This window comes from Trachypithecus francoisi, unplaced genomic scaffold (genome assembly GCF_009764315.1).
Source record: "Trachypithecus francoisi isolate TF-2019V2 unplaced genomic scaffold, Tfra_2.0 Lachesis_group0, whole genome shotgun sequence".
Classification (NCBI taxonomy): Eukaryota; Metazoa; Chordata; class Mammalia; order Primates; family Cercopithecidae; genus Trachypithecus; species Trachypithecus francoisi.
This window is the reverse complement of record NW_022681453.1, coordinates 127027745-127045178: the sequence shown is the minus strand read 5'-3', so window position 1 is coordinate 127045178 and position 17434 is coordinate 127027745. Positions and strand designations below refer to the sequence as shown.

The 17434-nt window shown below is 37.6% G+C and overlaps 1 protein-coding gene across 1 annotated transcript in view; it reads left to right on the top strand.

Moving 5' to 3' along the window:
* Nucleotides 1-3768: 3768 nt before the first annotated feature.
* PEX5L (peroxisomal biogenesis factor 5 like) overlaps nucleotides 3769-17434 on the top strand; it is a 184636-nt gene continuing 170970 nt past the window's right edge. The window contains exons 1-2 of the mRNA XM_033211780.1: nucleotides 3769-3938; nucleotides 5423-5494. Of these exons, the coding sequence (XP_033067671.1) occupies nucleotides 3846-3938; nucleotides 5423-5494 (165 nt within the window). The 5' untranslated portion in view covers nucleotides 3769-3845. The remainder of the gene's footprint in view (nucleotides 3939-5422; nucleotides 5495-17434) is intronic.

Below are 17434 nucleotides of genomic sequence, written 5' to 3'. Positions count from 1 at the left end.
TTTAGCTATCATTCTTACTCCTGCTTTCCATTTCCATTCAAGATTTCCTAGCTGGCTGTGGTGGTTCACACCTGTAATCCCAGCAGGTTGGGAGGCTGAGGTGGGTGGATCACCTGATGTCAGGAGTTTGAGACCATCCTGGCCAACATGGAAAAACCCCATCTCTACTAAAAATACAAAACATTAGCCAGGCATGGTGGTACATGCCTGTAATCCCAGCTACTAGGGAGGCTGAGGCAGGAGAATCGCTTGAACCCAGGAGGCGGAAGTTGCAGTGAGCCGAGATCATGCCACTGCACTCCAGCCTGGGCGACAGAGCAAGACTCCTTCCCCGCACACGACCCCCTCCAAAAAAAAAAGAAAAGAAAGATTTCCTAAAGAAAGATAAGTCTTTTCTCACTATCTTCCTACCCTCACCACCAATGTATTCAATAATTTACTCTAACCTGGCTTCCATCTTCACCACTTCTGTTCCTGCAGTCATTAATGACTTCCAAAATGCCAAATACATTGAAAAATTGTAGTTCGTATCCTTATTTAACTTCTCATCAGCATCTGACACTATCAGAACTCTGTTTCCTTTGACTATGTTCTACCAATTCGCCACCTGCACCATGACCACTCCTCTTCCTCATCATTTACTGAGTTCTTTCCTTTTGCCCATTACTTAAATGCAACTGTTCTCTAGGACTCTGGCCTTAGTCCTCATCTCTTCTTCCTTCTCTGTGTTTTCTTCTTTGGTGAGCTTATCCACTCCTGCAATTTCAATCATCCCTAGTGATCTTTACGCACTACCCTTATCTCTCTTCTCAGATACAGACACCTACATCCAAATGGGTGACTGGATCTTTCCACTGGGATGAACTTTCCAAAGACACCACAAACTCAGCAAGTATCTTTTCAGCACATTTTCTTCTTTTTCAACCCTTCTCCTTCTCATTGACACTCAAAAGAGAGATTAGATCAAAGTCTTCAAGGAAAAGCAGATATGAGGAAATCACCTTTTAGGACAGGGAAAATCTGAGCAATTTTGCAGCTGTGGGAAGGAAGGTGGTAGAGAAAAGACTGAAGACGGGCAAAAAAGAGGATAGGAACTGAATCCTGACAACCATGAAGAAAACAGTAAAAAGGTCTTTTCTTCTTGTAGCTATATTTTATATTGTGTATGTGACATGTGCTTTAATAAATTCATGTCTACTATGTATCATTCATAGCAGCATTGATTTTTTAAAATTTGAATTATTTACATCAAACCTTTATATTTATTTTGACATCTGTAGTTAGGCAAAAATTGCAATTAGGGCTAATTTGTACAATTAGCTAAATCAAGTGTTCCTTTTCCCTTTCAAAATGTTCTTTATATATTCCATTCCTAATGAGTATGAAGAATCCTTTTAATCCAATCCATATACAACTAGTATTTTTCAATTAAAACCCTTACTTTTAAGAAATTAATATCCTGCAATGAACAGGAGTTACTTCATTTTTCAGATCTCTAGCCCGTCAGATTTCATGGTTGTGTTACTTACTTGCAAAATGTTCCTATATGATACATTCCACATCTGTGGCCATTATATTGTTTTTATTTTTTTAATTTTTCTTTATTTTAGAGACAGGGTCTCACTCTGTCACCCAGGCTGGAGTGCAATAGTGCATTCATAGCTTACTTCAGCCTCAAACACCTGCACCCAAGCGATCCTCCCCCTCAGCCTCCTGAGTAGCTGGGTCTACAGGCACACGCCACCATGTCCACCTAATTTTTTTTTTTTTTTGAGACGGAGTCTCCCTCTGTCACCCAGGCTGGAGTGCAGTGGGGTGATCTTGGCTCACTGCAAGCTTCGCCTCCTGGGTTCACGCCATTCTCCTGCCTCAGCCTCCTGAGTAGCTGGGACTACAGGCGCCCGCCACCATGCCTGGCTAATTTTTTGTATCTTTTTTTTTTAGTAGAGATGGGGTTTCACTGTGGTCTCGATCTCCTGACCCTCGTGATCCACCTGCCTCAGCCTCCCAAAGTGCTGGGATTACAGGCATGAGCCACCGTGCCTGGCCACTATTTTTTTATGGAGACGAGGTTTTGCTGTGTTGCACAAGCTAGTCTTGGACTTCTGGCCCCAAGTGATCCTCCTGCCTCGACCTCCCAAAGTTCTAGTATTACAGGCTTAAGCCACCACACCTGGCCTATTTTTTTCTATAGATGTTCCAAGTTTAATGCAAGTTTATTTAATTAAAGTAAACAAACTCATCTTTCTGTTTTACCTTTGTGGAGGAGAGAACAAAGGGGTAGGAAACAGGAGGTAGGGTTAAGGAGAGATGGTGGAAGTCTATAGAGAGGAAAAATTACCAGTTAGGCTCAATGTTCTTAAGAAAATTACCCATCTAATGCAAAGTATCAAAAAGTTATCAGCATTAACAAAGAACTAACAAAGATACGTCTCCTGCAGGTCAGAAAGGATTCAGAATGGTGTGGAAAGATGGGAGATACTGTGTTTGGGGTTTCAGAGATTGGACACGTTATCCTGAGCTGAAAGCTTCTTGTGGGGGTGAGGCACCGTCAGCAAAGAAATACTATTTCCTTTCCCTCTTTCCTTACCTTTCCCGCCTTAGGTCCTCACCATTTTAGCTCCACTGCACTAATGCTCCCTCCTCGGCTGCACCTAGGGCAACAGTGCACAAAGTCGGCCATAAATGGGCAGCATGTTAAGGCCAGGTGGACAGGCGCCTAACCTTACTGCCTCAGTGGAAATCCTCAGCTCCAGTGTCTTGCCACTGAAGGTGGGAGGAGCACAGGAAGTGATTGCCCTGTGGCTTCTCCTCCCACAGAAGCCCTGCCCCCTCACACTTGGACGGTGGAGAGATTAGCTTTCTATTTCCTTCTAGTTCAGTCCTTTGGCTACTGTGAAAGACCATGCAGAAGCTGTGGACTTGCTTTTTTGTGCTTGACAAAAGTGCATAGATAGAAGACAGGGATTCCCGGCTGGGAGGAGGGAGGAGAGCTGAAGATCCCTGCCTGGGCTGGCTGAGCTAAGCAGTCAAAGTGGGAAGCTGAGTGCTTGAAAGAGGATTATGCTCGCGCTAGAAATAAGCAGTAAGTGAGTGAATACCATTATGGCTTAGAAAAGGATTAATCCCCCCAGGGTTATGGGATGAACTAGAAAATATTGCTTAATTCTAGAGTCAAACTGTAAGGCTTCGGCTTTGTGTACTGTTGTGTGCTGTTTGGAGACTAGAGGTTTAAGTACAAAACCAGAGTTCTAAATGCCTCCTCCCACTCTTGGAAAATGCCAGCTTCTATTTAGATTAGTTGGGGGACATAATTTCCTTCCCTGAACTAGCGTCTTCCCAGGAAAATTTATTACTAAATTAGATAAGGAGTTGAGACTGGAGAGGCAGAATTTGGTATTTGCAGAAATTGCAGTTTCGAATGATGTTCTGTGAGTGCTGACATTCTATTAGCAGTGATTGTCAAGAAAGTTTAGAATAGGAGATTAAAAAGGGAAAATCAAGAGCTTTTATAATGAGGAGGCTGAAGAGTCCATATGCAGAGAAGTAAATAAAAAAATTATATAATTTAAAATAGGTGGATGTTTAAAAACATTAAATGGGAACAACAGTCAAAGAGTATAGAAATGCATGGATTAAAATTAGTTAGAAAAAGAAATTTTCATTTCAGTGACTTTTTTGTGCTAGCCAAAAATTTCACAATGTTTACAAAGTCAAGACAATGATTCAGGAATACTTCAATTATTGTTGTACATTATTAATGCTGTTGCTGGGCAAGATCTGTGGTTCTCTGGTCAGCAAGTTCTGGCAAGGAAGCCACTGCCACTGGCACAAAGAATTCTGGGATGTCTGACAGTGAAATGGATGGAAGAACCCACATTCCATCTCTACTTAATGTCCTTTTGTCCAGAAACCGGGTCATGCAAATGAGCTACTTGGTACGTATACAGATCAATATTTGGAAAGGCATTTCTAAGTGTTTTGCATTAGAGGCTCTCTAGACAATATCTTATGGCAACCAGTGAACAAAAAGAATACAAAAGCAAAGTGATAGGAAGGAAGTTGCTGAAACCAACCTTGTTCTTTTTGTTTTCCATCAATCTTGAAATGGAACCTCAAATGAGGACAAGAATAAAATAGGGAGAAATGCTGTGGCCATCTGTTCTGTTCTGAGTGGCTAAGTTCATTAATATATAAATGAGAATTTGGGTTTTATTTATGCATCCTAATACTTGGAAGACTCAGAAATGTCTTTATTACAGTAAAAAGAAAATCCCACAAAAATTGGAGGTATGTTTTTGTGGGGAAAAAAAATGCGTAATTCTGGTTTTTGAATGTTATGGGGAAAAACTAAGAATTGTGCTCACATTGTGAAGATTTATATCATGTTCACTGATGGATATATCTCTTCCCCCAATGAGATGAGGACCCTAATATGACTCAGTAGATGCAAACATAAGCTTTTTAATTCCCTTAATTCAAGTTGATGTTGATTAATAACTAAAGCAAGAATCTTTAAAATAAATAAATAACCTTGAACTACAGCTGACTGTGTAGTGGTTTTTATTTTTCATTTGTTACTGGTGTGAAGACACAACATGACATTTCTAGTATTCTCATCAACCGTTGCGTTGGGAGAAAAAAAGGCTCAGACGTATTATCTTTCTCCTGTAGCACAAGTGTGAAATGATTGTCATTATCTATGTCCTTTTCTAACTTTAGAATTTGTAGATTTTGCTATGGAGGAAATAGATGGAGAGTGGTCTTTGGGTCAAAATAAATTATGACAAAATGCCAAAAAAGTGCATTTAAATGAACTCTTAAAATAGTCTGTCCTCCAACTTTTCAAATACCTAATTTTGTAAATTATTTTATTTATCTCTTTACAATTATGTCTGAGTTGGGTTTTCCAATGTCAGTATTCATCTGACTTGCAAGCAAATGTTGAAAATCTGAAGATTCATTATCTGAGTTGCATAATACTTCTATTATTCTTAAAAAATATGTAAGACATTAAAACTAAACATTGAATAGTTGGAAGTCTTGTGTATAAAACTAAACTAATTTTCAATCTTTAAGAAAATGTGCTAGGATTCTTCAAAGAATTGCTTATTTATCTCAAAGTGTTAAAGAATCTTTTCTGATACTACAGGACTAAAAAGAGAAGCATAAGAATATTGAGAAAAAGATTAAAGGTATAAGTTGGATAGTGGAGGCTAAGCAGATATTGTTAATGAATAATGATAAGACAGCAGTTTGACTATAAAAACATTTGCTGTTGTACATGAGTGATTTATATAAAGAATGATGCATTATGACTGGTGAACAAGGCTAAGACTTTTATCTTTAAAAATATTAAGTAGGAATTAAAATTGTTAATGGATAGAAACTAAATGATCATTTAAAATTATTCTTTCACAAGAAAAGTAAAGAACAAGGATATGGAAAACTAAGCAGTGATGAAGACCTCGAAATAATTGTTGGTCAAAAGCAGGTAAGTGAATACTTACATACATTTTCTACTGTTATACTGTATATTTGGATGACTAAAGCCTTTTGAGTGTTCAGCCCTTCTCTGGCAGCTGTGTTAGCCTGTCTGACTAAAGCCTGCCTAACAAGATTTTGAGAGCAGCTAAGCCGCCCCATACGATGCCTCTGATCCACTGACTTTTGCCTGATGCCAACATGCGTGTTCTATATGTATGAATGATGGAAATAAAACTAGAGTAAGAGAACTTTTGGAAAATTAAAGGCATCACTTGATAAAATGAGTCAAAACAACAATGATAATTTGCTTGGGAAAAAGATAAACAATAACAATAAAATATATTATCTTGAAAATGAGAAACACTGCCATTATTCTATATTGTGAAACAATGAATTATAATTTAGAGAAAGAGAGAAAAAATCTGAGAACATTAAGGCATATATATTGCCCAATTTAATTTTCCATATTGTCTGCAATATACATAAAGATGATTCTGAAAACAAAAAGAAGAGGCTATTAATAAAATCTGTAGTACCACCTGTAATTTGAGAAACCTCTAGCTTGGATGTTATATGGGCCTATAAGGTGAAATGAAAACTGCTTAATAGAGCATGAACAATGACATACCAGGTAATGGAAGGTTTCCAGCCCATGCCACTGAATTGGCACTAGCCCTTAACATCTCTGTTAATTATCAAGGAGACAAGATAACTGCACATCTATTTAATGCATAAGTGGCACCGCCTCTGAGAGCGATGCAAAAGCTGTAGAGAGAGAAATAATTCAAAGAGATCTGAATAGATTAAGATTAGAAAGAAAGCAGTCAGTAATTTACAGACAGGCATCTGAATTTGCTCAGTTTCCTGATCATGCAGTTTGTTTTGCATCATAACAATTGCATTCAGGGAGCTATTGTACATATTTTTGAAAAAAGGAAAAATGACCATCAGAAGGTATCAACCAGAAATAATTGACTTAGAGACTTGCTTGTTAGGCTTGGAATAACTGAAGTAACTGAGATGGTCTTCTGGAAAAACTTGCCAAAACATCTCTCCACCGAGGTGCAGAATATATTGATTTTACAGCACTCACTCAAAATGCTTCCGAGTTTTTCTTGTCATTGCCCTCCTGCTCCTGTGTAGAACAGGGTAGGGGATGTGTGGAGTGCCATGTTATCAGTTAAGTTAATAAGATGAGTGGAGCTGTAGCCCATGTGCTCTACTGGGCTATTAACTGTTACTTTATGCCAGATTAATTACTTAGGGCATGCAGTCTATGTCTGATCCCACCCATAGACTGGGATTCTGATCAAAGGACTGGACCCACCTGGCAAATGAACTAGTAAAATAAACCTGGGTATATTATGAGAATACATATATGTATACATTTCTCTAATAAAATGAAAAATTAGTTATTTTCTTTCTTAATCATATAGAAGTTAAATTCTTATTTTTTCCTTCTTCTTTGCTATCTTCCTACCCCAAAGCTATTCTTTGCTTTCCTTCTTTTTTGCCTAAATCTTTGTGTTTTAACTGAGTTTTGGTGTTCAGAAAACTACAAAGTTATATTTTAAGATCCTTGTGATGAAAAGCCAAAGGAAGCCATGTTCTTTTTTCTCATGATAACTTTGACAAAATTTCTATTGTTGTGACTAAACATATTTTACTAATTGTTAAGGAATCTTAAAGAAAAAAGAGAAAAAAGAAGAGAACAAAACCTTCCTGATTCTTCAGAAAATAGCACTTTCATTACCTGGATCAAATGAGGGTGGATTCAATTTTCTCAGAGTCGCTGTTTGCCTCTGTAGTTATCACATTTCTTCCAGTGCCATTGCACAAGTCGGTGCTATTTGGCAGTGACTCAGCTTTGCTGAATTATTCATGTCAAAACATGTTTCAAAAGATGAGTAATTATGAATATGAGTTGGCTTTGGTGTTTGCTGTTGGCAGAAAGAGTAGTCCTTCATTTTTTTGAGAGATTTATTTGGTGTTGATGTTGTGAGCAAATCCTAGATTGAAACAACGACAGTGATGATATCTCAAAGTAAAATATCTGGGGAAACACTGTAATTAGTCTTTATAAAGCTATAAGAAATTATCTCAAAGTTTAAGAGGTCAATAAATTAAGCATGTGTGTATGTATATGTACATTTGTTTTTCAGAAATTGAATATTGCTCCATCTCATAGATATGAGTTATACATATATGATGACATTATACATATATATGTATTTTATATGTATAATAAAATTACAACTCTATAGCATTATGGAGGAATCTTTATGTTCAGTTTATTCTTCCTATATCTTTTCAAAAACATGGTAGAAATATGTTATAGTCAATCTTCATATAACTGCAGGTAGCTTTTTCAGTAAGTGGTGCCAAAAGAAAATCTAAAGAGGATAAATAAAATAATTGGAGTTCTGCAATGGGCAGAAGTCTCCTAATTTCTTTAAATCCGTCATTCAGAAGCTGTCACTCTACAAATGCTGTGTAAGCTATATGCCATTTTATCAGTCATATGATTTGCAAATCTTGTACTTCCACGGAAAGCCCACAGTCTTGCTTATATAAGCAAATTAATAACAGAAGCAGCACCGTGTATGTGGATTTTGTTCTTCCTGGCTGCCTTCACTCAAGGAGGTAAAAGATGATTTCTGTGTTATTTCAACATGGAAAAAAAAAGTGTATTTTGGAAATATGTAAGGTTCTATTCTTTAAAGACAATGTTGTTTTCCTCTCTTTGTGAAATTGTATTGACAAAATTTATTTGGGATATGTATAAAAACATTTCAGAGAACACTTAAATGAGTGTTGATGTCCTATGGTAAAAGGTGCCATATGATACACACAAACACACACACACACACACACACAGTCATTTAAATAGAAATGTATCACACTGGGGTCAGAGTCCCTATTTTCCAGCAGAAATCTCCAGGGTTTTCAAACTTTAAGCATAGAAGGTAATCAAAGGGAATGTATTGGATTAAAACCTTAATGCCTCCAAAACCCAAACATTTGACATAAAAATAATATAACTAATTAGTAAATGCTATGTTTGGCTTTGTAAAAAAATATTAAAAGACAAATTTTAAAAAACTATTATGACATATTTTTATTATTTGTGAAACTATTCCTTCCTAAATGGAGGAAAGGAGGGTCTTGTTTAGGTTTCATGTACACATGAATTTCCTTCTGAAGTTACTGAGATTTCAGGTGTGGGAGTAGATAGTCAAGTGCCTTGACTTAAGGGATTAAAAACATTAACCACTTTGAGCCAATTCATTCTATTATAAATTACTATTTTTAGTTACAGCCAACTTAACTCAAGGTTTATGATAAGCTGGAGCTAGATAACAATTTTTAAAAATGTTTTCAAATTCCAAGTAGACTTAAAGGAGGTAACAAAGACTAATAAATTTATAGATTATTTTGGTTATATGATGTATACAGTTACAGGCTCATGTATTGTAAAAATGGGTTTAACAGCATGTTGTGGATTTACTTGGTTATAGGACTCAAAGTTGCAGTTGCATAACCCTTAGTGCAAGTAGGTTGGGAAATGCCAAATTTCAGCCAGTTACAGAGGGAACAAGTATATCCAGGTCAGAGCAATAGTTCTCAAGCTTTAGCTGCCTTAGCATCCCCAGGAGGGCTTGATATAACATAGATTACTGGGCCCCACCCCCGGGGTTTCTGATTCTGCAGGTCTGAGATGCATGAGGCCTGAGAATTTGCATTTCTAAGTAGTCAGCTACTGCTGCTGGTTCCAGACCACACTTTGTGAATCACTGGGTCAGAGAAAACAACTAATTCAGTTTTAAAAGAGAAAAAAAAATGTAACTTTTGATAAATTTAACATTCTTCAACCTGGCATTATCCAGGGATCTCAAAATTGGAATTCGTAAGCATTTAACGTAATAACAAGACCAGAAAACAAGAAAACCACAGCCATTTACAACCAAAGGTACCTTTAAAGAACCAGGTTTACAGTCTGGCTAAATCCACATGGAAACCTGGTAATCTTGAACCTCTCTGAGCTCAGTTTTCTCATTTTCAAATAAGTTTTCTGATATTATTTGTAAAATGATACTCTGCTCTTCCCACCTCCTAGAGTTTCTCTGAGTTAAAATATGTAAAAGTGCTCTATGAAGTGTATGTCATTTATGCCATTTTAATTAGCTAGGCTTCACCACTTCACTCCCCACCTCCCTTCATCCCCAGTTTAGCAAACAGGAACTTTGAGATCCAGAAAGCTGAATGAAGTTGCCCAACTCCCTGGTTAGGTGCAGAGAGAGCCCTAGAAGCCAGCTCTCCCTCCTGCCATCCAGTCCCATGCTCTTTCTGTCACCTCATATAGCTCTGTACCATTGCTCATTACTGATCATGCTAGAAATGGATTAAGAAACTGTTTTGTCTCAGTGCTCTAATTATATAAAATAACCATCTACTGGAAAGTATCATAATTGGTCAACATTTATTTATTTAACCCTCACAGGAATAAACTTCCCCACAAACAACTCCTTAACTGTTTACTTCCCTCTTGAGCCCTATGGCTTTGTCAGGAGAAAAATGCCCCTTAAAGCAAGTGTAAATAAAACTAGAGCTAAAAGGTAGTTGTGAAAACCACTTGCCTTTCCTCTCACAACCTCCTCAAGGAGAACCTCTACCAGGCATGAGAAGGGTCCTGGGAAGAGACAACACACACTCAGCTTACAACCTTTTTGAGAGTCTCTTTTTCACCTTGTAAGGGAAGCTTGAGCAGAAAGCAATGGACACTAGAACTTCTGTGATCTTTTTCTAATGAAGAAGAAGAGATAAATTAAAACCTCACCCTTGTGCCTCCAATAGCTCATAAGCATTCAAGTTGGATTGCAGTTCTGTTCTAGTGGTTGTTGTGAAAATGGATCCTCAAGAGAAAAATATAGGCCAACATGAAATTAAAATGGAAGAACAAGGAAAACAGATTAACAGAGAAGATACCCAGCTTATCTGGTACTAATAGATAGTGTGATCCTACCAACATCTAAGCAACTAACTTTGGTCTCAGACTCACAGACAGTAAAATGGATGAGGGTAATACGTGTTCCTGCCTTGTTGTGGTAGCCAGCCCCATCTGGTCAATGCTTTCTTGGTCATATCAATGTGGTGACTTAACTTAAATGTAATTCAGATCCCATTTACCCCTGAGGACACTTACAAAGTGTGATATCCTAGGTGTAACACTGTTCCTGGGTACCTTCTTAGAACTCTGTATTTGGTCAGAAGAACAGAAACCTCCTCTACAGTTGCAGAAAGGAGACCACCTGCTCAGCCTACAGATTCTGAAGCATGAAACTCTGAGACATCTGAAGGACAAAGCGCACTATGCAGTTGTAGTTGCCTTAATTACACTCACAGCTGACATAGGCTTATTAGGGTTTTCCTCAGGAAACATTGATCGATGAAAAATAATTGAATGAAAAGAAGCCAGATTTATTTGGGATGAGAGAGACTATTCAAATTTGCTGTTTATCTGAAATCAGCATTGGAGTAAACAAAGATTCACTCTTGCAGTCCAATCAATCCCATCTTGTCTGCAAACTATTTATCATCAATAAGTATTGTACATGGAAGGGGGAAATTTCTTCCATTAGGTTAAATAGAAAAGTTACTAGAGTGAAAGCATAATCACCCTGCGTTTTATTCCTAAATATTCCCTATTTGTATCAAGTAATATAAAAACAATTCTGAGTTACTGATAATTTGGAGGGCAAAATTACAGTAATGCCAAGTATCTTACTTTGTATTTTCCTTGTAAACTCACGATGCTGAGTTTATTTTTTGGTTGGTTGGTTTAGCTTCATGCATTTCAATTTAGTGTACTGATTCTCCTACATCAATGGACTCTAGAAAAAACACAAAGGGCAAATCTAAAATCCTTCATTTTAGAATCTTTACTTTAAAAATCCGATTGTTAAAGTCTGATGGTATAAAGCCAGAAAACACAGAGAGTCCCGTATCATAGAGTGGCACAGAGGCAGGCAAGATAGCTGAAGAAAGAATCCATTGCCCTGGTTCCTAGTCTTGGCCCTGCCATTAATAAGCAGAAGACTTTGGAGTAAGTAGTTCAAGTTCTCTGAGTTTCCGTTTCTTCATCTGTACAATGTAATAATAGCGTCTGCTCAGATGACTGCTGTGAGGCTCAAACGGGGGTGCTCCCTTGTAGAGCCATGTGTCCAGTTTGGCCTCCTTTGGTCAGTCCCAAGTCTAGAATCCAGAGCCACCACTCCTTTGTCTTGGGACTCTTTCCTCTGTAACTCGTGCCTCCTGAATGATGAGTTGGAGATGGATATGGTGTCATGACATTTTCACTTTGGTTATTTCCACTGGTTTACTATTAGACATTCTGCATGCCTTCTGTGGAACAGTATTAGATACTCTAGTCTAGCACATTTTCAGTGGTGCCAGCTCTTCTGCCAGGCCATGTGCTTGGCATTGTGAATATAGCACAGAATGTGTGTGTGTCACTCTTACACAGTAGTTAAGAGCAGGGCCTTTACAGTCACAAATCTGAATGAAAACAGACTATGGCCATGTTGTAGCTATTCGGGAAAATTAACCAGCTCTCTGAGCCACAGGCTGCTCTGCTATAAAATGAGGAAAACATCTACTTTGTAGAGTTGTTGGGAGGAATAAGTAAGTTCTTGTACATAAATGCCTAGCAAAGTACATGGCATGTGGTAAGTGCTTTATAAATGGCAGGTACTGAGGTGAAAGCATGGTGGTAGTTGATAGATAGTTAGACTAAATAGCTGTAAGATCTCCTTGGTATCTCACTGTGGTTTGAGTATGCATTTCTCTAGTGATTAGCGATGTGGAGCATTTTTTTCATATGCTTGTTGACTGTGTGTATGTCTTCTTTTGAAAAGTGTTTATTCATGTCCTTTGCCCACTTTATAATGGAGTTGTTTTTTGTGAATCTGTTTAAGTGCCTTAAAGACTCTGGATATTAGACCTTCGTCAGATGCATAGTTTGCGAATACCTTCTCCCATTCTATGGTTGTCTGTTTATTCTGTTGGCAATTTCTTTTGCTGTGCAGAAGCTCTTTAGTTTAATTTGGTGCCATTTGTCAACTTTTGTTTTTGTTGCAATTGCTTTTGGCATCTTTGTCATGAAATCTTTGCACAGTTCTATGCCCAGAATGGTATTTCCTAGGTTATCTTCCTGGATTTTTACAAGATCATGTCCTTTGCAGCCACATGGATGGAGCTGGAGGTCGTTTTACTAAGCAAACTAACACAGAAACAGAAAAGCAAATACCACATGTTCTCATTTATAAGTGGGAGCTAAACATCAATTACATATGGACATTAAGATGGGAACAACAGACACCAGGGCCTACTTGAGGGTGGAGGGTGGGAGAAGGGTGAGGACCAAAAAACTGCCTGTCAGGTAATACGCTTATTATCTGGATAATGAGATAATCTGTGCGACATATCCCCATGACATGCAGTTTACCCATATAACAAACCTGTACATGTAGCCCTGAACCTAAAATAAGAGTTAAAAAAAGAAAAAGAAAAAGAAAAAGATGTCATTGGAATTTTAGGACATTGATTTATAATGATTTTAAACAATAAAGTCTAGTCTGGGGTCATGGATGCAAATGCCTTTTCCAATCATCCAGGTCTAGAAATGAGGCTAGTAGACTGTGCATAAGAAACGTAGGGAGTGAGGGAGTCGGTGGCTACTTGGTGGGAGCTGGACCCAGTATAGGTGGCAGCACCTACCAGCTTCGGCTGATTGCCACTTTGTTGGGAATGGGCTCAGTCTCACGACACATACGAATTTTTCAAAAAAGGCATTAATCTTTTCTTTTTACATGTTTACAACATTTTTCTTAATTTTAAATAATATATAATCAGACAAAACAGTCTGAGTGTGTATATAGCCCATGGGGTCCAGTTTATGACTTACTATACTCATGAGTCTCTAAAATCCAAGAAGAGTCCTATGTGCTCTCCTGTTTCTCTCCCATTTTACACTTTCCCCACTGAAAATTAAACTAACCTAGTTGTTGATCTGATTAAATTAATGGACATTAAGTTATAATTGACGCTGGCCTTACGTTCCTTGGGAAATTGAAGTACCTCCAAAGAAAACTAGCCAATTTAAAATGTAAAAAATCCCCATTTGATAAAATGAGTAGGGCAGTTATTTATGAGCAGGAAGTATTGCTGATGTTTCTACCTATGCAGGACTGTGTTTACTGTCTTCTGCTCTTGCCAGGCTAGCCATCTCTGTGAGTAAACAAGGTTCTAGCATTGTTAACTAGCAAGCACACACCTAGCTCTCCTCTACCAGTCCATCTTCCCCAATTTTCCAAGCAGTAATGCAACTAACTCACAGGGCTCAGTTAAAAACTGTAATCACCAAGAGAGACATCATGAGTCACCATCTCAAGTTCAACAAATATCTGAAATGCTATTAGGTATCTTTACTTTAAGATATTAATATACAGCCTATGTTCATTACATGCAGCATAAAAGAAAAAGACTAGACTTTCAAGCTGGAAAAATGTATTGCTGTTAAGTCATTTTCAAATAGCCCGTGTTTTCCTTCTTTTTAATCTAATAGAGAGAAGTGCTGGCACAATGTTTAGTCAGTGAGAAAACAAATGCATAATTGAAATGACATGAGGTGACATGTTGAGTGTAAAAATGGTGTGATATGTAAAAGTAACAGTAAGAGACAGTAGTACTTAAAATTAGACTCAGCCATTTGGTATAGAACTTGAAAAGAAACCTATTCAGCCTTTTGTTGTAGAAGGAGTGTTGCAGTACTTATTTATTTTTGCTGTTGATTTTTAAGTAGGTTCATCTGATCAAAATGAGAACTGTAAATATTAGACCTGGAAGGAATTTCAGAAGATACTCTAATCCAATGGATTAAAAAGTTAAAAATTCCATCCCGTGGAACCCATTTCTAGTCACCTTAATAGGGGAAGGAGTGTGTATGTATATGATAATAGTGCTTAAGGAGCAATTTAGGTGTACAGATAAACTTTGATGAAAAGATGTTCTACGAAGCTTAATCATATTGGTTCTGTTATAATCAAAATCAGTTAAGCAAGTCTTGGAGTAAAAAGGTAACTTGACTGCGTTCACCAGTTTGCTTCACATCACAGGCAATATTTGAACTTGGGTCTGCAGCCTTTAGTCTTGAGTTCGTTCATCCACTCCTATAACTGCCTTTCTAAATTATGATGCTTCCTTTCCTTTCTTCCAAGTGTCCCATGTTGGTAAGATAAGCATAGTAATCAAACCAGAATATTCATTTGAGAAAAGTGTGTATTTCAAGTGCACAGCTAAAAGTCTATTTGTCTGATAGATTTTTATAAAAAGATATTTATATTAGATACTTCCTAACTCTTCTTAAAATGGTTCTCACAAACTTTGTGACATCTTCCCAGTATCCATCAGGGTACAGATATTAAAGATTTTTAAAGTGAACTTTGAAATCTCCTAAACTACCCTGGGATTAACAAAGTGTTTCCTCCATGTTGACACAGATGGTTTTTCTACAGCTCATCTCTCAGGGCCTCTCCACCTGGTTCAGTTTGTCATCTCCCCCTCAACTGGCCATGGAGATTGTGAACCGTATGCACAGTTCAGCTTCCAGGCCCATCCGTTTTGAAGTCAGCTGCCAGTGCTTTTGTCTAATGAACCCTGCAGGTGAACTTGGTGGTTACTGACTGAATCAGCGTCTATTGTCAGAAGGGCTTTGAAAACCAATTGTGAGTGGAAATATTCATACCTCCATGATTTATGTTATAAATTCAATTTTATCACTTATAATAATAAAAGTGACAAAGGATCAGGAAGCCCATACACAAATGTTCTTCTTATTTTCATATGTAAACAACAGGGAGAGTTTAGAGGTGAAGTTCCCTTTTTCTCTTCTGACTTTGGACTGAGATGCCCATGCTCTGCCATTGCCCCGACCTTGTCATTCTGTGGCTGCGCTTTTACTTCTCTCCCATCCAGTCTTTGCAGTGCGTGTCTTTTCTTCTCTCCCCAGCACCACTCTCTGATCCCTGCCTCTGGAACGTGTCTTTTATTCTGACACTGCATATATAAGGTTTGACAGAAATGCAGTTCTTGCAAACCTGTTTTTTTAAATGCTCCATTGCTTTCTTCCTTTTCTCCAAAACAACTCTATAATTCTGTCATTTCCATTTTTGGTTTAATTTTTCACATGGTTTACCCCCAGTTGGAATGGGTACCACTTCCTTCCTGTCTTGTGATCTAGGAAACACACACACACACACACACACACACACACGTGATCATTCAGTACAATTGTTATTTATTCCTCATCGTATTTTTTGGCCAAATGATCTCATTCTTGAAATATATGAATAAGTGACTTATTAAAGAAATGGTGAGAGAATGTACCATCCAGGCTTTGTGCTGGATGTTCTGAATAGAAAAAACATTCATTCATCACTTTGTTTTTTAACAAAATTATCTCATTTGTATAATTTGTGAATAATTAATTAATTTTGTTGTAGAAAAACACTAAGCATGGAAGTTGTTTTCTTCCAGTCAAGGGTTGTTCAATCATCACTTCCCTGCATTCTCAGCTTCTCTCTTTAAACCTTAAATGTGTCCCCAAAATTGACACATAAAATTTTATGAACTATGGGAGTAGTCCCTGAAAAAAATGAGTTATGTTGCATAAGTTGATGGATTTCATTAATCAAATCATTTACTACAAGATAAACAAATTGAGCTCATAAACAGGTTAGATACTGTTACATTTTTAAGCTAAAAATGTAAAACTTTGTAAATTCTGCATTTTTTAAAAAAAGGAAGTAACTTGTTTTTGTCTAGATGAATGAGCAATTTTACTTTTGCATCCAGACTCCAAGGAACTTGATTTAAAAATCATACCCTTTGGTCAGGACTTTTATGAACAACAGTAGCAATGCCCCATGGACCCCAACACTGCTTGGCTTACTGGTGAGCACCCAATACATAGTGAGGCACTGTCTCCCAAATAAAATGCAAACTCCTCCATTGGGCTTACAGGCTGTTCATTGTCATCCAGCCCCCAACTGCCTCATCGTGCTTATCTAATGTCCCCTCCACTTCATGCCCCATTCATACGGAACACCTTGAAGCATCGAGTGTTTGATATTCTTCCTCCCTTCACCTTTGCTCTTGCTCTTCCTTCTGCCTATATGTAAGGATATAACACACATCACAAATATTTTGACATATCTAATAGAAGTAGAGGATATAGATTGCAAGGCAGAAGGCCTCCTCATAGTTCTGACCAAGTCTGGCACCTTGGAGAATCCAAATGGTGAGAGAACAAAGAGGGAAAGAGCAAGTCCCCCTAGGTTCTGTAGGTGAACAGACTTCTTCAACCTTACAAACATAGGGGAGAAATGACAAGGAAATAAAACATAAAGCCTGCTCTTGAAAAGAAGAGGCAGAAAATGGAGAAACAGAAAAATCTGAGAATCTATTACTTGGAGAAATGTATTATGTCAACAATTTTGCTATATATATTCTAGGCATAGTTGTGGGAGAAAACACATAGTTACACTGAGTACAGTAATACCTGCTATAATTCTAAAAAATAATTGGTCCTTACTCTGCTCTGCTCCCAACGTGGTTCTTCCCACATGTGAGTGAGGAGGAACAGTGGAGAAACAGCAGAGCCAGGTCAGGGAACGCTGCTGACATTTAGCCTCAGTGTTCGGGGCGAGAGCACTAAATAGGGAATTATATTTTTTTGGAACTGGTCCTGAGAGAACCTATATGAAAAAAATAATTTTTCATTTTCTCTATTATGAAATAACTTCAGGAGGAAGATAGAATGCTGCTTTTGAAAAAAAATACATTATTTTTGATGGAAATGATTTAATCTATTTTATTTATTTTACACAAA